This window comes from Budorcas taxicolor, chromosome 13, assembly GCF_023091745.1.
Source record: "Budorcas taxicolor isolate Tak-1 chromosome 13, Takin1.1, whole genome shotgun sequence".
NCBI classification, from domain to species: Eukaryota; Metazoa; Chordata; class Mammalia; order Artiodactyla; family Bovidae; genus Budorcas; species Budorcas taxicolor.
In genome coordinates, this window is record NC_068922.1 from 74,733,921 (window position 1) to 74,756,030 (window position 22,110).

At 52.0% G+C, this 22,110-nt stretch overlaps 1 protein-coding gene across 1 annotated transcript; it reads left to right on the forward strand.

Annotated features, from left to right (window-relative positions):
* Nucleotides 1-3,059: 3,059 nt before the first annotated feature.
* CD40 (CD40 molecule) lies at nucleotides 3,060-13,732 on the forward strand. Its single transcript, XM_052651180.1, has 9 exons — nucleotides 3,060-3,172; nucleotides 6,553-6,631; nucleotides 6,956-7,081; nucleotides 7,354-7,500; nucleotides 8,144-8,237; nucleotides 11,048-11,109; nucleotides 12,881-12,967; nucleotides 13,073-13,101; nucleotides 13,565-13,732. The coding sequence occupies exons 1-9, from the start codon at nucleotides 3,122-3,124 to the stop codon at nucleotides 13,730-13,732; spliced, it is 843 nt and encodes a 280-aa protein (XP_052507140.1). The 5' UTR covers nucleotides 3,060-3,121.
* The last annotated feature ends 8,378 nt before the right edge of the window (nucleotides 13,733-22,110 follow it).

Below are 22,110 nucleotides of genomic sequence, written 5' to 3' on the forward strand. Positions count from 1 at the left end.
AACGCTTCATAGTTTCACCCTTCAATGGGACTCTGAAATATTGTCACCCTCCCCAAAAGTCATCTTTTCTCTTTCCTCCTCCAGTGCACTCTTCTAAGCCCAGGAAGATTCGATGCCTTCTCTGGGCCCATGCCTGCCAGCCCATGTCTCCTCGGGATATGCATATACTAAAATATCTTCCCTTTATCTCATCTGGTCTTCGCCCCATGGGGCCACCCGGAGGCTACTATTTATTCTTTCACACATTAATTTAAGCTGCTTTAATTGCTGCTATGATATGTTTTATATAATATAATTAATGTTTAATTCTGTGTACTTGCTTCCCAAGGCAGTTTTGTGAAGGGCCCAATTTTAGAATCAAGCAAATAAAGAATAAGTAATGGCTTAAGTTATTATAGTAACGCCCCCCTCCACCGCCCCCCTGGGAATGAATATGGTGCTTGTGTTTTCCAATGTGGGTTAAAAAGGGAAAAGATATTTTAATGTTGTCTCTATTCCAGGCATGCTTGTGTGACTTTCATGAAATTCCCTGGTCTCTGGTTTCAAGTGTTCTGGGACTACGGGTATCAACTTGAGGTCTGTGTTGAAACTATCAGCTCTGTACCTCCTTTCTGACGGAGACTGTGCTTAGAATAAGAAGTTATCGAACCTACTCACTTATTCATTCAGCAAATGTGTTGGTGCTCAGGACTGGGACAGATTCAGTCCTGCCCTCAATGAGCTCATCATCAAATGGGGCCAGGCATATGGGGTAAGAATCCAGCATGTTACTGCTGTGGGAACATGGGAGCAGGGGCGAAGGTGGGGTGCAGTATCCACTTCTGTCTCGGGAACTTTAGAGGAGGTTTATCTAAAGAGAAGGTAAAATTTAAACTCATTCGAGGAAGGAGAAGGAAGGAAACAGCAAGACAGAAGAAAGGAGCAACCGTGCTTTTGGAAAGTGAAGAAAAGGTGAGGGTGCTTGAAGCCAGCATGCATGGTAGGACACGGCAGGGTGTGAGTGTGGGAACAGAGGGTGGGGCTGAGTGGAGACTCAGCTGCGCCAGAAGAAAGAGTTTGGACCATCCTCAGATGAGATTCCCTTGTTCAGGAAGGAGATCAAACCAGTCAATACTAAATGAAATCAACCCTGAACATATATTGGAAGGATTGATGCTGAAGCTGAAGCTCCAGTACTTTGGCCACTTGATGTGAAAAGCCGACTCTGGAAAAGCTTCTGATTTGGGAAAGACTGAAGGCCAAAGGAGAAGGGGTGACAGAGGATGAGATGATCAGATAGTATCACCGACTTAATGGACATGAATTTGAGCAAACTCTGGAAGATAGTGGAGGACAGAGGAACCTGGTGTGCTACAGTCCATGGGGTTGCAGACAGTTGGACAAGACTCTGTGACTGAACAACAACAGGGTCTCAGTTCAGTTCAGTCGCTCAGTCGTGTCTGACTCTTTGCGACCCCATGAATCGCAGCACGCCAGGCCTCCCTGTCCATCACCAACTCCCAGAGTTCACTCAGATTCACGTCCATCGAGTCAGTGATGCCATCCAGGCATCTCATCCTCTGTCATCCCCTTCTCCTCCTGCTCCCAATCCCTTCCACCATCAGAGTCTTTTCCAATGAGTCAGCTCTTCGCATGAGGTGGCCAAAGTACTGGAGCTCCAGCTTTAGCATCATTCCTTCCAAAGAACACCCAGGACTGATTTCCTTTAGAATGGACTGGTTGGATGGGGGTGGGTGGGTGGAGGTGGGTGGAGGGGGTCGGGGGGCTGGGCTCAGAGTTACCTGGAACATAGCAGAGACTCAACAAATACTTAATTGAATGAGTGAGGCTGTTGTGACAGCCCAGGTGAAAGATGCTGAGCCTCTGAATTAAAGCAGTGGCAGAGGGGATAGAAGAGGGGATGGATTCTGAAGGTAGAATCTACAGGTCTGCAAATGTGCCCTTTGCAGCAGAAGCCAGGAGAATGGGGTTAGCAGCCCTCTCCCTTCCTCTCTGATCTGTGCAGTTTGACCTTTTGACCGTGCCCAGAAACTCCGAGCTTGGAGAGTCATCACCCCAAACACCCTCTAGTTCAAGCTCCTTAGGTTTTATTGAAGCACATAGAGGCTCAAGGACACCCAGCCCATCAGAAGCAGAGCCTAGGCCAGAGCCCAGGTGTTCCCTGCTGCGGAGCAGAGTGTTAATACTGGTTCAAGAAAGGCTTGGAGGGTCTGAACTGGGGAAATAATCGCCACAAGGACGTGTGCTTCTGCAGAACTAGGGGGTCTCCAGTCTCCTAAGATTCTCAAGGGGTCCTGCGATCCCAAGAAAGAGTGGTCTAGTCTAAGCGCCTGTTTTCAGGTGGCGGAAAGGAAAGGAACTGGAATGGAACAGAGTCTGGTGGGGACAGCACGCACGGATGGATGGGTGGATGGATGGATGGATGGATGGATGGATGGATGGATGAATGGGATGAGGCAGGGGGCGCGCTGGGACGCGGCGCCCACGCGAGGGAATTTCCTTTGAAAGAGAGCGAAACTATAAGTTGGGAAACTTTTTTCCTTGAAAGCCCCCCCGCCCCCTCCAAACCTCCTTCCACCACCCAGCCGTGGCCTTCCCGTTTTCTGGGAACTTCCTTAGGCCTCTCCATCCGCGGCGTTCGACACTTTCGGTTCCGCTGGGATTGCCGGAGGCGGCGGGGAAGAACGGGGCGGGGTGGAGGAGTCTTAACACCCATAGGGATCTCTCTCCACTCCCTTCGCCTCTCTCCCAACTCCTCATCCCCATCCCCAGAAAGCGGCTGCCTCCCTCCTGTTCGGCCTTTGTAGTCCTAGGGGGCGCGGGGATGGGGGGTTCCCATGAAGAGCTCTCCTTGGAACCACCCTTTCCCCCTTTCTCCCCGCTTCCGTCCCCAAAGCGCGTCCCTAAACTCCTTGGGGAATTAGAGTCCCCGGGAATGTCCTGGGGGAAATCCCAGGGAGGTGTGTCTCCGGGAGCTCCGCCCCTCCGCCAGCGAGGCTGGCTGCGATTGGTCCCCGAAGACCCCGCTTCTTTCCTGGGCGGGCCCCCGGGCCAGGACAGGGGAACTGGAAGCGCCTAAGTCCCGGCGCGCTCTCCTCCGGCCGCCGTTTCTCACCTCGCCATGGTTCGTTTGCCACTGCAGTGTCTCTGCTGGGGCTTCTTTCTGACCGCCGTAAGTTGAAATTCCGTTCCGACCAGAGGCGGGAATTTGAGATTAGAGAGTATGGAATGGGAAAAGAAGCGATACTTGGGGCAGGGGACCTTCTGAGCTGATTTTGCGGTAGGGGTGTGGAAGCTGGGTAGGGTACCAGGGTCATGGCTGAATGAGATGGGCTGTTTCTCTCTCCTCCCGGGCAGGGGTGGGGGTCCCAGCTGGCCCACAGAGGGCGCCTAGTGGGGTCGCCGCAGGAAACGCCTAGGCAGCCCAGATGAGGTTGGGGGTTTCGGCAGCTTTAAGCCTTTATCTGGTCAAAGAACTGGAGTCTGGGTCTGCCTCGAAGGCTGGCCCGAAAGAGACGGTGAGGGGTTTCAGAAGTGAGAAGGGAGGCCAGCCAAGGGAAGGGGCGGGTTTGGCCAGTTTCCTGTCTCTTTCCCATTGTGGATAGATGCCAGCCTCTGTGAGTGGTTATCACCTCCTTGCCAGCTGGGGTGGCCTTCTTCCAGGACATCTTGCGGGAGCATGGGATGAGGGCAGTGGCCCAGGTGCTTCTCTGAGAAGGCAAGGAGTTTTTAACGTTCCCACTCCAGAACCAAATCCTGGTGATCTTCCCCTACCCCGAGCATAGGAGGAATACCCAAGGCTGTGACCCTGCCTCCTGAATTTAAGATGACATAGGGGACTCTTGGGGGACCTGAACAGTTCATGGGACCATGAAAGGGCTAGGAGACCAGCTGAGGTTTCTCCAGGTGCCAGAAGGGCTCAGATATGCCCAACCAAGCATATCTCCGGGATTTTCAGAGTTCCACACTTGACTCGCTTCTAGTTTAAATGTATTTTTGTAGTTCCTCATTCTGGAGGCTGGGAATCCCCCAAGTACCTGACACTGTCATCCCCACCCCTCTGGTCTCCCCCTAACTTTCAAGGGCTGTACTTTCTGGCATGAAGGCAGGGCAGGAATGACCCATGAAGTAGGGGGTCAGCAGCAAGGGGAGAGATGCTGTGGGGAAGCTACTCTGGCCCTAGCACTTTCATTTTCACTGTAAGCAATGGCTCTTAGGGAGAAAGGGGGCAGGAAGGGGGCTCTTGGAGGAGAAGTGGAGGAAAAGCCAGCGGGGATAGGGTGAAAGGTGGTCTGGGCTTCTCAAGAGCGAAGTCTCAATTTTAGCTCCAGGCGGAGACTAGGCTGTGACAACAATATCTGAGGCTATTTACTGAGAGCTTCCTGTGTGTCAGGCTCTGAGCAAAATACTTTACATGCATTCTTGGTCTGATTTCTTCCAACTCCCCCATTATACAGATGAGCAAACTGAGGCTCAGAGAGAGAAAATGGCTTGCCTCAATCCACTTAGCTAGGTGGAACCTGCCAATAAATGTACATCTGCCTGATTTCTGAGCCAGCCTCTCAGATGGTGAGAGTCTCCAAGCCTTGGTCCTGAGCTACCACGTCAGAAGGGTTGAAACTGTGAAGTGGGAACTGGGGATTTGACGCATTTTCAGAGGAGGGGCTATATGTCTCATATGTTTGAAAATGGCATAGAGAACTTTTGCTGCCCTGGGAGTGTGGGGGGAAGGTCCATGGGCTTGTGGGGAGAACGTTCACAGGATGGTGTGTTGTGATGTGATGGCGGGAGCAGTAACCTGTGCTCTTTCCTTCCCTGCTTGGGATAAGATACACTTCTGTAAGTAATTCATGTGCCCCCCACCCCCCACCCCAAGTTGAATGAGAACCACCAATTAGATAGGTTCCTGGTAGCCAGGGTGCTGGGCAACCCAGCAGATACTTATGTATGTATGATAATTAAAAGTGCCATTTAATGAGCACCTCCTATGTTCTGGACACTATACCAGGCCATATTCATCCATTCTTTCTCGTCTTCACAACCTAATCTGTGCATGCGTGCATTCTAAATTGCTTCAGTCAACTCTTGTGACACCATGGATTGTAGCCCGCCAGGGTTCTGTCCATGGGATTCTCCAGGCAAGAAAACTGGAGTGAGCTGCCATATCCTCCTCCAGAGGGTCTTCCTGACCCAGGGACCAAACCCATGTCTCTTCTGTCTCCTGTATTGGGAGGCGGGTTCTTAACCACTGGGGCCACCTAGGAAGTCCTAATCTGTGGGGCAGGCATTATTTCTCCCATTTTAGAGTTGTAGAAACTGAGGATAAGAGAGGCAAAACAATTAGTTAAGTGTTACAAAGTCAAGACTGGAGCTTTAAGCTGTTTGACCCTTAAAACTGTTCTTTTCACTGGCTGTTCCCAAAGTGTGAGATGATTTTAGAGAGCATGCGGTTACTGTTGTGAAGTTGCTAAGTCATGTCAACTCTTCTGCAACCCCGTGCGGATGTAGAATTAACAACATAGATTCACTTTGCGGTTCTATTTAAAATCCTTTTCATTTTTCAAGAAGGAAGTCGCTGGAGCTAGGATATAGTTAATACCTCTCAAATGCCTTCTAATGCTCCTTTTAAAACAAAAATCAGGAGCAGGCCTGGGGTAGAGGGCTGTCAGTAAGCAAAGCAATCAGCTATGGTTTAATGACATTGTTTTGTTTCTGCTGAATTTATTTTTAGGATTGCCTTTTATTTATGAGAAGTGATACTAGTTTTGCTCTCATGGCAATGCTATGAGGTTTACCTTGAAAATAAATGTATTTAAATGAACAAGAATTGATGAATAGCATGGGTGGTACCTGGACGTAGTGACAATAATGCAGGAGACCCACGCTGATGGAGAGAGGGAGTATTGAGACCCGAGTTCTCATTCGGATTCTATCGCTGTGGGACGTTGGGCAAGTGAATCGGCCTTTCTGGTACCCAGTCTTACCACGTGTGAAGTGAAAGAGTTGGATTTTATGCTTCCAGCTGCTCCATCCTGTATTTCGTGACGGAGGGGTTGGATGATCAGATGATGAGAGGGTGAAGGGAGAAAACATGACGAGGCTCGGAGAGGGGAAAAGGGTGGGGAGCAAAAGAATAGAAGGAAGAGGCCAGATGCTAAATATAGCCCCCATTTGGGCTAGGACCAGCTGGAGTCAGCCAGCTTCAGGACTCCAGGGTAGATGCTGGAGTCCTCATGTGCTCTTGGGTTGCTGGGGAGAGGAAAGACTCAGCCCTCAAGCCAAAAGGAAGATCTGTTTAGTGCAATGAATACTGTGAGTTAACAGCGCAATTACTTTGTAAAATATCAGAGTGATTCTCTGGGTACCTTTGTCATCATACTAGTTGGCAGTTTAGTTAAAAACAAATGTATCATATAACACACAGGCCCTGTTTTTCTGCTTTGTACTTCCACTTTGGTTCTAACCTCTGTCCTGGCCGATTTGCACCTGTCTGCCAAGGAGGCTACATCTGAGATTTCAAGATCCCTTCAAATCACCCAATTCTTTTTTTAGGTCCACCCAGAACTAGCCACTGCCTGCGGAGAGAAGCAATACCCAGTGAACAGTCTTTGCTGTGATTTGTGCCCGCCGGGTGAGACGCTGACCCTCTAGCCCCACGTGGGACCTGTCTTGGTCTGCTGGCACATGCAGATCTCATGTGTCAATGATAAGCTTGTGTCTTAAATGACCCCTGGGATTCCCTGTCCCTGCCCCAGGATGTTCTGAGCTTCCTTTCTGCCGACCCAGAACTAGGGTTCCTGTCTCTTCTGCGTCCTATACCAGAGTATGAAGGCTAGAAGGGTCTGGGACTGCCCTCTTTGAAGCCCCCTCCCTAAAGCCCAGCCTTACCACTTTTCAGTTAAGTGTCTGACTCATTGGGTTGCCTGGAGCGCCCTCATTTCCGGATATTTTCCAGGACAGAAACTGCTGAACGACTGCACAGAGGTCAGCAAAACAGAATGCCAGTCCTGCGGTAAAGGCGAATTCCTGTCGACCTGGAACAGAGAGAAATACTGTCACGAGCACAGATACTGCAACCCCAGTGCGTGGGCTGTGGGGAAAGGGGCCCTTGGGAGTCAGGCTGACAGTCCAGCTCATTCCTGACAGTACAGCCATCCTGGCTTTTTTTTTTTTTTAATAGCCAGAGTCTGTTCTGATTGGTTAGAGTCTGGGTTGTCTTGGTTGTTACCTAATTTGATTGCCGTCCCTGCTAGGAAGAGGGTCTGAAAGAAAAGAACAGGAAATATGAAGATCCGGGGCCCCTGGATCAAGGCCGGTAAGGGGTTCCCATCCTTCCTTCCTATCTCTGCACAGACCTAGGGCTCCGGATCCAGAGCGAGGGCACCTTGAATACAGACACCACTTGCGTATGTGATGAAGGCCAACACTGTACCAGTCACACCTGCGAAAGTTGCACGCCCCACAGCTTGTGTCTCCCTGGCTTCGGGGTCAAGCAGATCGGTAAGTGGCCTGTCTGGGAATCAGCTCTAGAGGCAGGAGAGAGGAGGCAAGGGCCCAAGGAGAGGGGCTGGGCAGCGGTCACTCTGCCCCAGAGGCAGAGAGACTAGCCTGTGTGGATATCTCCACCATGCTGCTGCTGCTAATTTGCTTCAGTCGTGTTCGACTCTGTGCGACCCCATAGACGGCAGCCCACCAGGCTCCACCGTCCCTGGGATTCTCCAGGCAAGAACACTGGAGTGGGTTGCCATTTCCTTCTCCAATGCATGAAAATGAAAAGTGAAAGTGAAGTCGCTTAGTTGTGTCAGACTCTTTGCGACCCCATGGACTGCAGCCCACCAGGCTCCTCCACCCATGGGATTTTCCAGGCAAGAGTACTGGAGCGGGGTGCCACTGCTTTCTTCGTATCTCCACAATAGTGGGTTGAAAATGGAATCTTAGCCTTCTGCCTCCCACCGTGGGCATCAGCCTCGGGAGGGCCGTGGGGGAAGCCTCCTTAGGGGCTGCCTGCCGCAAGGGAAGGTGTGTGCTGTGGGGAGAAGTGCTTTGAAGCAGGATACTCGTCTGGTCCTGCCTGCCCACCGGTCCCCCTGACAGCCAGACAGGGGCTCCACTGTAATGATTAATGCCTCCTCTTCCCCCTCAGCTACAGGGGTTTTGGATACCATCTGTGAACCCTGCCCAGTTGGCTTCTTCTCCAATGTGTCATCTGCTTTTGAAAAGTGTCACCCTTGGACAAGGTATAAGGACTCATCCCTTGTGTTTCCTGCCCGAAGAGGGGCATGGGACCCGCTTCCCTTCTCTCTGGCCACCAGTCCTTCGGTCCCCGACCCCCACGTCCACACACACTCACACACCTCTAGAATGTCTCGAGGGACCCCATGGCCGACCAGAAAGACACTTTCGGCATTTCCTGCCTGCTCTCTCTTGGTGGTAATAGACACCGCTGCTCTCTGATCTTTGGTGAAATTCTCCCTCTGTGGGGGCACAGTGACACCTCTCTTCCTTTCCTTGTACCCCTCTCAGCCCCTCCTTCCTCCTCCTGAACTGGTTTTCTAGGCCTCTGTTCTAGGCTCTAGTCTCCCCTCACTTTGCCCACCTCCCCTGGACCATCTTTTCCACATCCGTGGCTTTGGCTACTATCCTCCTTTGATCGTTCCCCATCACCATCTGTCTAGATTTGTCTCCTAGGTCCCAGACTGTCATATCTACCTGCCGAGGGTACACCTCCTCGGAGGTGAGCCATGGGCACCTGCCTGCTCCCTTCACCCGCTGTGATGGGCGCAAACATGCCTCTGGGCACCTGTTTCAGGGTCCCCCTCCGTCTCCCCCAGTCAGTCACTGAGTCCTGTCTGTCTAACCTTCCAAATGTTTTGGGACTCTTCCTTCTTCTCTCTAATCTCCCCTGTCACCACCTTGGTTTGGACCTCATCACTGTGGTCTGGCTGATGCTGTAGCCTCCTCACTGGCCTCCCTGCCTCTAGCTTCTCCCTTTCAGCTGGTTCTCCATCCCTTTGCCAAAGTAAGCTTTCCACTGTTCTCTTCGGAGCACAGCACTCCCTGTTTAAAATGCTCTGCGGCTCTCTGCACCTTTGGGATGAAACCCTGACTCCTCTGCACAGCCTCCGACCTCCCAACTCCATCTCTTGATCTCTTCATGACATCACGTTGCTTGCAATTCCCTCAACACACTGTTTGTTCTCTTGCATTAAACTCTTCTGCCTGGAATACGCTTAAGCACACGCCTGATTAAGTTTTTTTTTGTTGTTGTTTTTTTTTACATTTAATTTGAAAAAATGAGTAAGACAGGCATGAGGACAGAAGGCATAAAAGGGCCAGTAGTGATACGTCCCCTCGTCACCCTCAGCCATCCTGCAGCCGCTGGACCACATGTGTCCTTCTAGAGATTCTCTGCACAAACAAACAAAGGCATACACGTGCAAACGGATCTTTCACACAAATAGTAGCATCGCGTATATGCCTTGTTTACTGTCTGCAAGTCTCCAGTAGGTGGCAAACTCCTGAACTATAGAGACGATCTTTTTTCCTTCCATGGATGTATCCCTTATGCTCCAAACAGCATCTGCTGCATAGTAGGTGCTCAATAAATCTTTACTGATAAATGTTGACTGGGAAAGGGAGGCACCTTGGTTTGGTAGAACCAAAGCACTGGGTTCCAAACTCACTCAGCTTAGAAAGGGTATGACCGCGTGGGACTGGGACCCTCATCTGAGCCTTGGTGTCCTCATTTGGAAAATGAGAATGACCTTCATTTCACAAGGGTAGAGGAAAAGACATGTAAATGTGTTTCAAAAACTCTTAAGCACTCTTCTCTTATATGTGCTTTCTTTGAAGCTTCTCTTTTTCCTGTGTTAGATGTTTTGTCCTTTGTGATGTCCTTCTCTGTCCATCCCTTTCCATTCCTCCTGGGAACCACCTTGGTCCAAGTCTTCATCATCTCCTGGCAAGCCATTTTTTCTGTCATTTCTCCTCCTGGGAGATCTTTGGCCATTAAATCCTCTAGCAGCTTTAGTCATCTGGTTGGATGCTGACGCGACCCACCAGCTGAATCCAGTTGAAAACTTCATGGCTGATTAGTGATCTGGTTCTAAAGATCCAGTTTTCCAGAGTTTCCTTATACCATCCGGCTCATCACCCACCTAATCCTTCGTATCATGTTGTCCTGCTGAAAGAGAATATGGTGTTATTGTTGTTCAGTCGCTAAGTTGTGTCCGACTCCTCTGAAGCCCCACAGCCTGTAGCCCACCAGGCTCCTCCGTCCATGGGATTTCCCAGACAAGAATACTGGAGTGGGTTGCCATTTCCTTCTCCAGAGGGTCTTCTCCACCCAGGGACTGAACTGAACCTGAGTCTCTTGCATTATAGGTGGATTCTTTACCGCTGAGCCGCCTGGCGTGCCCTAAATATACTGATGTTCTAAATTTTACATTCCTCAAGGGCCCACTGAGATCTGACTTCCCCAGGGAAGTCTTTCTGGATGACTCTCAAACCAGAGATTCTCAACTGAGCAGTTTTCTCCCCCAGGGGACACACGACAATATCTGGAGATATTTTGGTTCTCGCGACTGGGGAGGAGGATGCTGTTGGCCTCTAGTGGGTAGAGGCCAGGGACGCTGCTAAACATCCTACGGTATTCAGGACAGTCCCCACCACAGAAGAAAAATTATGTGGCCCCCAGACATCAGTGGTGCCAAATTTGAGCAATGCCCCCTCGTCCTTGCATCCCAGTCACTGTGGATTCTGCCTCCTCTACCCTGAACCATGCCCAGTTCACAGGCACGTGGCACTCGTCAGAGGCTTCCCTATCCTCACTCCTTCACGGTTTACCATTGTCTTTCCTCTGTACTCTCGAGTTCTGTATGAACAGTCTGTGTCATTCCCGTAACAAGCGGCACAGGAGGGTGCACATCACATATGCTCTGTTGGGGGCTGGCTGTCTCCCTCTGGGGCTGGAAATCTCATGAGTGCGGAAACTTAGTTTCTCTTTCTCTGTGTGTGTGTCTGCATGTGCATACATGTCTGTACACAGCTGCGAGAGAAAAGGCCTGGTGGAGCAACACGTGGGGACGAATAAGACAGACGCTGTCTGCGGTAAGTCCTGGAGAGTGGGCCCCGCGGCAGGCTAAGGAGGCAGGGAGCTGAGGGGGAGACTGGGGCACCCGGAAGCACTGGTGGGGAAAGAGGGAGGGGGGCTCAAGCAAGAGGAGGAGGCAGTTTGGAACTGTGGCAGCCTAGCTCTGCTGCTTACCTGTGGCGCCTGGGCAAGTCACTCCCTCTCTCTCAGCCTCAGTTTCTTCATCTGTAAGATGGGAAAACACCGCCTCCCCTAATAGGGCAGTGTAAGTCCCTGGTGTGGGCGCAGGCATTTTGGAGGCGCCCTTGGAACTCTTCTGCCACCCTGCACACGGAGGCCCAGCGTGTGTGACACTGGTTCCTCTCAGGCTCAGTTTTTTTTTTTTTTTTTTTGGCTGCGCCACATGGCTTGCAGAATCTCAGTTCCCTGACCAAGAACTGAATCCTGGCCATAGCAGTGAAAGCCCGGAACCCTAACCTCTAGGCCACCAGGGCCCTCAGTTGTGATCTTAGAATGAGGAGGTGACTCACAGCTCAGATCACAGACTCAAATAACTATAGAGATTAGGCAGGATCCAGTTAATGAGGAGAAAAGATCAGGGGTAAGAGAAAGGCACTCTGCTTTTCCTTAAAATTCACTTTCCTCTTGGCAAGGTTGGGACTGGGGTGAGGTGAGGGAGGCACTTGCCTTGGGCACAATATTTAAGGGGGCACCAGAAAAATGCTGTCATCAAGATAGATATTTGAGGCAATACTTAAAACAAAAATTACTGTGAATTACTGAGGCGGCGCCTCCAAAGAGAGAGGAAGTGACTTGCCCAGGCTCCACAGATAAGCGGCAGAGCTAGGTTGCCACAATTCCAAACTGCCTCCATAACAGATAGAATAGCAACAGTTTAAATAAAGACAGGCTCCAACCCTGTATTTGTACAACCCAGCCTTACTTGCCTCACTGTAATCCCGACTCCAGTTCCAATAAAACTTTATTTAAAAACAGGCAGCTGGCCGGTGGTCCAGAGTTTGCTGATATAATTTTTCAAAACATGACATTAAAATATGACTTATTTGGGATTTCCCTGGTAGCCCAGTGGTTAAGACTCTGCACTTCCTATGCTGCAGACACGGGTTTGATCCCTGGCCAGGGAACTAAGATCCCATATGCTGTGTGGCGTGGCCAAAAAATATGACTTATCTTGATTACTGAGCTTTTGGGTGTCCCCTTCAGTTTTGTCCTAAGGCAGTGCTTTACTGGTCTTACTTTAGTCCTTACCACACCTCTGGTCTTTTTTTCCAGTTTCCCATATAGAATAGAGACTTAGGCACAAGAAACACTTTCCCTTCCCCTCCATTCTTCTATAACAAAGACAAGGGTGCAGAGATAAATGAGGCTGGGCCAATAACGGACAAAGTAGGGAGGGGTGGGAAGTGTGGCGAGCTGGTAGCGGCAACTTTCACCACTCAGTTCTGGCCAATGAGTGGCAGGTGGGCTGCTGGCCCACTGGGGCTGGATCTTCCAAATTTGTAAGAGAAATCAGATACCTACATTTTAAATGTGCAATCTCCCAATTTTAAAATGTTGGCAAATATTATAAATTAAAACACACACACAGACACACACACATGCCAGTCACACTAAAGACATCTGCTGGTCACACTTCTACTAGGGGCCATGTGTTTGAAATTTCTGATATAGATGAGCTTAGACACAGAAGGATTTGAGAGTCCAGCAAAGCACAGCAGCTTTGGGCAAAAGGTTGGGGAGCCATGGCTGAAGTCTTGCTCTCTCCAGGTTTCCAGAGTCGGATGAGGACCCTGGTGGCGATCCCCATCACGATGGGAGTCCTGTTTGCTGTCCTGTTGGTATCTGCCTGTATCAGTGAGTCCCCAGGTGGGGAGGTGATGGGGCAGGAGGGACAGTTGGCAGGTCACCTGTTTCCTTATCTGGCCTTGCCGACTCCTCATCCTTTTTTTTTCTCTCTAGGGAACATGACCAAGAAGCGGCAGGCTAAGGTAGGTCACCCAGGGGGACAGTCTAAGACAGGAAAGGAAGACTGATTCATTGTTGCCTATATGGCAACAAAATTGAGGCAGGGCCAGTCCCCTCCCCCTCCTCTGGGCTTGGGGCTTCTCCCCTTTTCTCCTTTTCTCTTCTCCCAAGCTCACCTTCCCCCAGAGCTTCCCCAGCACCACTGGCAAAGTCTGACATTTACTCTTCTTTCCTGGGAGAGCAGCATCTTCCGAGCCTTGGTGTGGGATCTAGGAGTGGGTGATAGAGGAACATTTCCTTAACCCGCGGGCTCCCCTTACGGAAGCTTCGTAACGCCCTCGCTGTGGCCAGCAGGGGGCAGGACGCACCCGTGGAATCAGCACTGACCCTTGATTTGGGAAAGGGAGAAGGGGCGAGGGGTGGGATGGCTTCCAGGGAAGCGGTCGGAAGTGTTGCTAGGGGCAACACCAAGCCTTGTCTCCCCAGGCCCTGCACCCTACGGCTGAAAGGCAGGATCCCGTGGAGACGATTGATCCGGAGGATTTTCCCGGCCCCCACCCGCCTCCTCCGGTGCAGGAGACCTTATGCTGGTGTCAGCCGGTGGCCCAGGAGGACGGCAAAGAGAGCCGCATTTCCGTGCAGGAGCGAGAATGAGGCCGCGGGCGCCCGGGGGCGTGGCAGCCGGGCCCATGGACACGAACCCGGGGCTGCTGCTGCGGGGGAGGGCGACAGCCGCCCTGCAGCCCAGAAACAGTTCACCTTGGGGCGCCTTTCACCCCAGCCCTGGAGCCCGTTCAATCTCCCAACCTGCTTTTAACGATGGTAACAAAACTTTGGGGAGGACATACAATAATATCCATCAGACCTTCCACCCCAGCGAGCTGTTCATTGCTGACAGATGTCATTCGGTGGCTGCTCTGAGCCCAGGAGGCAGATACATGGATATGCATGGCAGTATTTTTTGTGACAGTGAGCAACTGGAAACTGCTTAACTGTCCATCACCAGGGGACTGGTTAAATAAAATTGTAATATATTTATGCAACAGATCTTAAAAACACTGTCATGGGGGGAAAAGTAGGTTGCAGAATGGTGGGCACAGAAACTTTTTTTTAAAGCACAGAGTTGGACACGACTGAAGTGACTTAGCAGCAGCAGCAGCAGCAGCAACCCAAACCAGGAGGCTCAGTGCTAAAGCATCCACCTTCCAATGCAGGAGATGCACGAGATGTGGGTTCAACCCCTGGGAAGATCCCCTGAAGGAGGAAATGGCAACCCGCTCACTCCAGTGTTCTTGCCTGGAGAAGTTCATGGACAGAGGAGCTTGGTGGGCTACAGTCCATGGGGTTGCAAAGAGTGGGACGTGACTGAGCATGCACACACAACCCCAAACAACATGACATATCACCTACAGATACATATATAAACACAGAGTATTATATATGTTGGTATAGACAGGGGTCCTGGAAGGACACACAGAACTTGCACAGCTCGAAGAATTGTACTGTCTCAGGGAAGAAGGGTCCGGGGGAGGTTGGTTAAAGAAAGATTTGACTTTCCCATAATGCTTCATCCCCCCCCCCAAAAGAAGAGTGAATTCACATACTGCTTATGTAATTAAAAAGTCATCAAACATGTAAAAAGAAAAGCGGGGGTGGACACGCTGGGTGACATGAGCTGCTTCACATGCTGTCAGGCTCTCAGAATTAGGGTGCTTTCTGAGCGTAAATAAGAAAAGTCCCCAGGCCACGGCCTCTCCAGGGTGGGTTCTACGTGCCCTCACATTTGGCACCCTGTTTGCCAAGGGGTTTCCCCATGTGGTTCACATTCTCGACAATAGCCTTTGGGGCGGGCAGGGCCAGCATCCCCCTACGTCTTTATTGGAGGTGGAAATGGAGGCCTAGAGAGGTAACTTATAGTCACAGAGCAGCTCAGAGCGGAGCCCCTCGGAGCGCCCCTTCCTGGTCCTGGGCCGCTCTTTCCAGCCCTGCTTGCTCTCTGGAGCCTAGATCTGTGACCCCTTCCCAGGGAGCTCCCGGGCTCCCCACCTCCTTTGACATCCCAAATGCCATTGGATCCTTTGATGGCTTCTCGGTCAGATGGTGCCCCCTTCCCCCTAAGCAGTATCTGGGGATAAAAATAAACCGTCCTGTTCTCTTTTCCTGCTGTGCCAACTGAGGGGGAGCCTAGCCAGGAGGAGCAGCAGATGGAGTGGGAGCAGAGGGGAGGGGAGGGGGGAGGTTGTAGGGCAAGAAGGAGAAGGAAGGGGATTGCAAAACCCCAGCACAAAGACTCCTGCTGAAGATGGGGCTGGGCTGGTTTAACCCACCGGGAGAAGCTGCTTTGGATTTCCCAACCTGTCCTGCTGCCTGGAGGGTGCAGGTGGAGAGGGCTTGTCCCCATTGGAGGCTGTGAGGGCAGCTGGGAGCCAGGAGAGAGGCACCTGGCTTGGCAAGCTTCCCAGGAAAGAACCATTTGGAGGCACCAGCGGGAGCCGTCTGGTTCAGAAAGCAGGGCAAAGTGGTGGAGGTGGGGGGTGGGGGGAGGGGAGCCCTTGGGCCTCACCTTTATCTCCTGCCGAGAGTCCAGGGAAGCCCTGGTGACTCAGTGGTAGAGAATCTGCCTGCCAAGCAGGAGATGAAGGTTTGATCCCTGGGTCAGGAAGATCTGCTGGAGAAGGAAATGTATTCTTGCCCAGGAAATCTTGTGGACAGAGGACCCTGGAGGGTTACAGTCCATGGGGTTGCAAAAGACTTGGGGCTAAAACAACAACAGAGTCTAAATGCTAGTGCTACTTCTGTAGAGGACAGTACGGCAGGCAGAAAGAGACTAAAGACCCAAGTCTGCCACCTATGGTCTGTGTGACCCCGGGTAGGTCACGCTCACTTTTTAGGGTCTCAGTTTGCTCATCTGGCAAATGGAGGCAATACAATGGGCAGATGCTATGGATGCCTCCTTTGATCTTTCCTAGTCACTGTTTCTCAGTCTTGAGCATGTATCGGAACCACCTATAAGATCTGTCATTAATAAAAGACAGATTGCTGGGCTCCGCTGCCCGTGTTTCTGATTCAGTATCTTTGGGATGCGGCCCAAGACTGTGCATTTCTACAGGTTTCCCAGGTGATGCTGCAGGTCCAGGGGTCACCCTCGGCGTTCACATTTCTTGCTGAGCAGTCGCTTTCCTCTGGAAAGCACTTAGGGCTTTCCCTGGTTTTCAAAACAGGCTTGGTGCGGATGTAGGGCAGGTAAGATGCAGCTGGGCGAGCAAATGCCCTGGATGTGTGCATGCACGCTCAGTCACACCAGTCATGTCTGACTCTTTGCGACCCTGTGGACTGTAAGCCCGCCAGGTTCCTCTGTCCATGGGACCCTCCAGGCAAGAATACTACAGTGGGTTGCCATGGCCCTCCTCCAGGGGATCTTCCCAACCCAGGGATTTAACCCACATCTCTTACATAATGCTCTGAATACTCTCAAACAAACAGAAGTGAAAGTTGGAGAATAAATGCCCCAGCCTCCTTGCCCTTGGGAGGGACAGATCTGAGGTGTGTTCTGGCTGTCTCCTGGGTTCCCAGAGGGCCTGATCCACAGATGCCCTCTGCACGGGCTTCCTTTTCTTTTCTGTCTCATGTCCCACAGCCCCACTAGTGCCTCTTGGGCTCAACTCTCCAAAAAACTACCTGCATGCCTTCCTTGTTGCAGAGTCTGCTTTTGGAGAAGTCCACTCCAAGGGTCAGCATTTGCCAAGCATGAGAAGGTACAATTTTGTATATCTTGCATCCCTGACAAAGAGAAGGGGTTGTTATTCTTGGCAGCTGTAGCAAGTTCTGGGTTCTAAATGGACCTCAGCCAGGAACTTTTTAGGTGACCTTGGGGAAGTTGCTGTCTGGCTCTGAGGTTTCCCCTGCTCAGATGTGATGGAGGACTGGGGTTCGATGAGTTCTAGTGCTCAGTGGCTTCAGTCGTCCAACTCTGTAGCCCACCAGGCTCCTCTGTCCTTGGGGATTCTCCAGGCGAGAATACTGGAGTGGGTCGCCATGCCCTCCTCCAGGGGATCTTCCCAACCCAGTAGTCGAACCCATATCCCTGGCGTCTCCTGCACTGTAGGCAGTTTCTTTACCCACTGAGCCACCCGGGAAGCCCATTATGAGTTCTAGGGAGCTTGCCAACTCTAAAAGAGGATCAGCCCACACTGTAGAGTCCACTCTGACCTGTGGATGAATGGGTGGGCGTGAAACTCGCATCAGCCAGAAGGTGGCGCCCAAGTAATGTCCGAAGACCCTGGCGGCTGGCTTCTGCCCGCTCTCATTCTCCCGTCATCCATCCGCCCGAGCCTCCTGCGACTTCTAATCTCCAACTTGATCTGTTTCTCGGGTCTCTCTCTCCACTGCTTCCTCCATTTAACAAGCATTCCTGCATTCCTCCTGTGGCCTCTCCCCCAGCTAGGGTTGTGCGCGCCCTGCTCAGTCACTTCAGTCGTGTAGAGTTGAGCAGGGAGCACTAAGATTGCGCAGGGCCGGAGCGCTCGGTGCTAGGCACAGGGCTAAGAACTTCACACGCTTGTCTAAAGTCCCTAGGACAACCCCGAATAAGGCACAGTCTCTTCGAACGCCCAGTTTACAGATGGAGGCTCAGAGGCTAAATGACTTGCTAAGGCCTGAAGAATTAGAGCTGGGATTTAGGCCTAACTGGTTGATCCAAAACCTCTGGCGAGTGAAAAACCAGGCACACGTCATTAGGCTGTTAAAAGGCCGTGTGGCTGCCCAGGGCAGAAGAAAAGGCCCCGCAGGAGCAGGTAACCTTTAGGGCTCGGGTAACACGGGGGCTGGAGAGCAAGACAGGCAGGTTGGGGGAGTCAGGACGGCAGAGCCTCTGGGCAAAGCGGCAGCAAGGCTCTGTCCATCTTGTGGGGGCGGGGGGAGGTGGCATCTATGGATTCCATCCAGTGGTTGCCCTCTAAGAATGAAAGTTATATATTGCTGGGCATCCAGATTTCTATATTAAATCTCCCAATGTTTAAATGCTACCAATCCCCCAAGTTAAAACAAAACCGTGAGAGCTCAAGACAGCATATCACAGAGGGTTGAAATTAAAAGCGACTGGGAATTTCATTGTATCCAGCACTTTTCTTTTATAATTAAAAAAATTTTTTGGCCACATTGCGTGGCACAGTTATCTGCCCAGGGATCAAACCCACGCCGTGGAACAGTGGAGTCTTAAGCGCTGGACCTCCAGGGAAGAGCTACTTTTGTTTTCTATGAGGGGAGACTGAGGCCCTGGGAGGGTCCAGAGTCAGGTCAGGCCACATGTGCCAGGCAGGTTGTCTCTTTTCTCTGCACCCCAGCTGGGAGGCTGGAGAGTTTCTGGGGCCTTAGGCTCCACCCTGCGACCCTGGTTAACTGGATCTAAAACACCGAAATTCTAGGACTGGGGGGCAAGGGCTGAGCTGGCTGTAATGCCCTCTTAATTTGATGGCAACCCCCACCCCATCTCGGCCCTCAGGCATACACTCACACACTCTCCCCTTGAGCCTTCAGGGCCCTGCAGTTGATTCCTTGGGCAGCAGAAGTTATTAAAGAGTCTGCCCCGAAGGATTTCTCTCCCCAAGAGTGATTCTAGCTCAGAAAATTACCAACCCACCTGCAGGGGTGGGGAGATACAGTTTTAATTTGTTTAAAAAAAAGAAAGAAAAAAAAAACAAAACCCATGCTGTGGTCCTGGAGTCGGGGGGATGGGGGAAGCTCATTGGGGGAGGGGTCCTCTGGGATGTGCAACATTGCTGGCAAGTGAAAAACCAGGCACATGTCATTAGGCTGTTAAAAGGCCGTGTGACCGCCCAGGGCAGAAGAAAAGGTGTGTGTGAGGGGGTCGGTGATCAGTAAAATCAGTGTGCAGCTTTCGCCCAGACAGAAAGTGGGTGGTGGTGGAGGGACTGGGGGTAGAGGGGCCCCCTGCTTCTCTATTCCAGTCCCCTCTTCCAGTCCCTGGGGCCTCTCTGACTCTCTCACCACCCGCCGACTGGCACATTCTGCTGGGCCCTGGCACCCAGCTAGTTCGCTGCCTGCTTCTCCCTCTAGGATCTCCTCCCACCCTCTGCAGTCTCTGCGTCTCCCCCTCCCCACCTTCTGCCTGTCTCCCTGACCGATCACCTCCTTCCCCACCTCCCAGCCCTCCCATCTCATCCTTGTTCTCTTTTGAACAAGTATTCTTGCTTTGGCAGATCACCAAACTCCGACCCGTGCGTCTCAGCACCCTCCACCCCCGTCCAAGCAATGCCCAGGGAAACCAGCCCACCTGTGAGAGCTCCCCCCTCCCCCCCTTCCCGCCCCCGCTTCCAAACCCCCACCAAAGGCAAGTTACAGGTCCTTCCAGACTTGTTTTCTGTACCAAAAATATTTTTTCAACTCGGGCTATTATTCCATGCACTATTTTGTAAGCAGCCTTCTTTGCTTAACTGTGTACAACAGACGTCTCTCCATGCCAATAAATATAGATCGACAACAAGCTTTTTAATTGCCGCATAGGATTCCATTGTCTGGCTGGAGCCTGATTCAGGTAAGGGCCCCGTATTAATGGACATTTAGGTGGCTTCTCTCTTTCCCTCTTGAGTTCCTTCCTGCTTCTATGGCATCCCCCTCTCCACTTCCTTTCATTTTTCCCCTCCTCTCTGGCCTTGATCCCCAGCCTCCCATCCTCCCCATTCCCTCCAAGCCTTGGGGGGCCCCCTGTGGAGGAGTAGGGGGTCGCTGGTGTTTAACACTTGCTCCCCTGTGTCAGACATGTGCCATCTCATTAGTAAGCCTGTCCCCCCAAGTGAGGCAGGCAGGAGCCACAGGGGCAGTGAGAGGCCTAATTGAATGTAACTAATTATTCACTCCCTTAAATGGGCCTGGGAGGGACAGAATTACTCACTCTGAGCTGGGGAGACAGGGAACTGGCCGGCTGGCAAACAAATCCTGGGGCCTGCGGAGCCAGTCCTCCTTGGAATACTAATTAGGCAGGAGGGCAGGATCAGATCAGGGACCGAGAGCAGAGCCAGCCGCCTGGCCCATCCCCCCTCCCAGCTGGGAAACCGGGGGTCTAGAGGAGAAATGAATCGTTGTGTGAAGCCAGTTGCAGGCACACCCCATCCTGGACCTGGGAAGGGTCACTAAGGGAGCGGGGGTTGGGAGACATGAAATGTTGAGCCTTCCTTTGGCTCTAGGAAAACGGGATTCGTGTTTCAGGGGGAGAGAGGCGAGAGGCAGGAGCCTCTGTGGGGACGGGACAGGTGGGGATGGATGGCAAGAGACCTCAGTCCCACCTGGAGCCGCCGGGACCCAGCTGGCTCCAAGGAGGGTCCCCTTTGCTCCTGAGCTGTCAGGGGCAGAGCGAATGATGATGTCCCCAGTCCCTATGGCAGCCCGCCGGGGCAGGCTCCTTAGCGAAGCCAAGGAGCACAGGTTGGGAGAAGAGATGTGGGTGATTCATCCCAGATCAGAGCCAGCACGGGCCAGAGCCAGGGCTCAGCCCTCTTTCGCTACCAAGCTTGAGTTCCTAACCGACAGAAGGACCCAAACCTCACTCCTGACAAATCAAAATGTCCTCAGGGTTGGGTGGGGCGGTACTAGTCCAGGCATCAGTTTTTTTGTTTTGTTTTTTTTTAAGAGCTTCCTGGTGATCCTAACATTCTGTTGTTGTTGATTGTTTAGTATCTAAGTTGTGTCCCGCTCTGCGATCCCATAGACTGTAACCCGCCAGGTCCCTCTGTCCAAGGGATCTCTCAGGCAAGAATACTGGAGTGGGTTGCCATTTCCTTCTCCAGGGGATCTTCCTGACCCAGGGATCGAACCCACGTCTCTTGCATTCAAAGGCAGATTCTTTACCCTGAGCTACCAGGGAAGCCCTCTAACATTCTACCGGGTCTGAAAACCACTTGTTTAGACCTTAGTTCCCTATGAGTCTCTGTTCTGGGGCAGGGGCGGGGTGGCCTGGGTAGGGAGGTGAAGAAAGACCTGAATGCGGCCCCAGGGAGCTCCATGCTGGGCAACTCCTGCAGGTCAGAGGTGAGGATATGGGGAGATGCAGAAAGGAGAGTGAAGGGGTGTGTGTGTGTGTGAGAGAGATAATCGTAATCCTGCCATCTTATACAGGCACTTCTCACATAGGATCTCATTTGATCCTGACAACAGACGACAGCTCTTTGAGAGGGTATAGTTATCGTTGCAGCTGAAAAAGGTGTGGATCAGAAAGGTTGAGTAAGTGACCCAAGGAAACACAGCACAGCCAACATCCTGGCTCTCCTGGATTCCAAACCCCATGCTCCTTTCTCTGCTGTGGCTTTGATTTGCTGTTGTGTTTGTGATGTCTTCTCCAGCAGGTATTAGTGTGGGCGTGCTACTATTCTGTGTGTGTGCATGCTTGTTAGATGGGTCTATATGAGCATGCCTTTCCCTCCTGAAAGGGGCTGGCTGTTCACAAGCCTCCCATTCCCGTCCAGCACAAAGCCTCCTGTTGACCAATGAGAAGAAGGGGGAGAGGGCAAAAACCCCAGCTTCTTGCCCCCTTTTCCTGAAGCCAGCTCCAGTACCCACTCAAGAGGCAGCCTCCCCTTGATGCTGGGGGCTAGCGAGGGGCAGGCGAAGGCAGGGTACCCTTCCAGCCAAGTGCCAGTCAGCCTTGCTTGTAATGAATGTGGAGTGAGACCTCTCTGTAGTCCTAGGGCAGGGTAGTTTCCCCTGCCCCATGAGCACGTTGCCCCCACTTCGGCCCCCAGCGAGGGTAGCAGAGAGAGATGGATCACCCCCCTCTCTCCACCTTCCCCAAGTGCAAGGGACTTCATGGGGGCTTCACAGCGGGGCAGTAAATTTATGAGCCTAACACAGATCCCCTAATCACCTCTTCGGCTGATCCATCTTCCTGGAGTCAGGGATGACATGAAATTATCATGAAATACATCTCCAGATGATGGAGGCGCTGGTTGGTTGGGGGCCAGCAAAGGTGCCGGGGCAGAGGAAGTTGGGGCTCAGGTGGGAGGGCCGTTGCCACCCCCTTC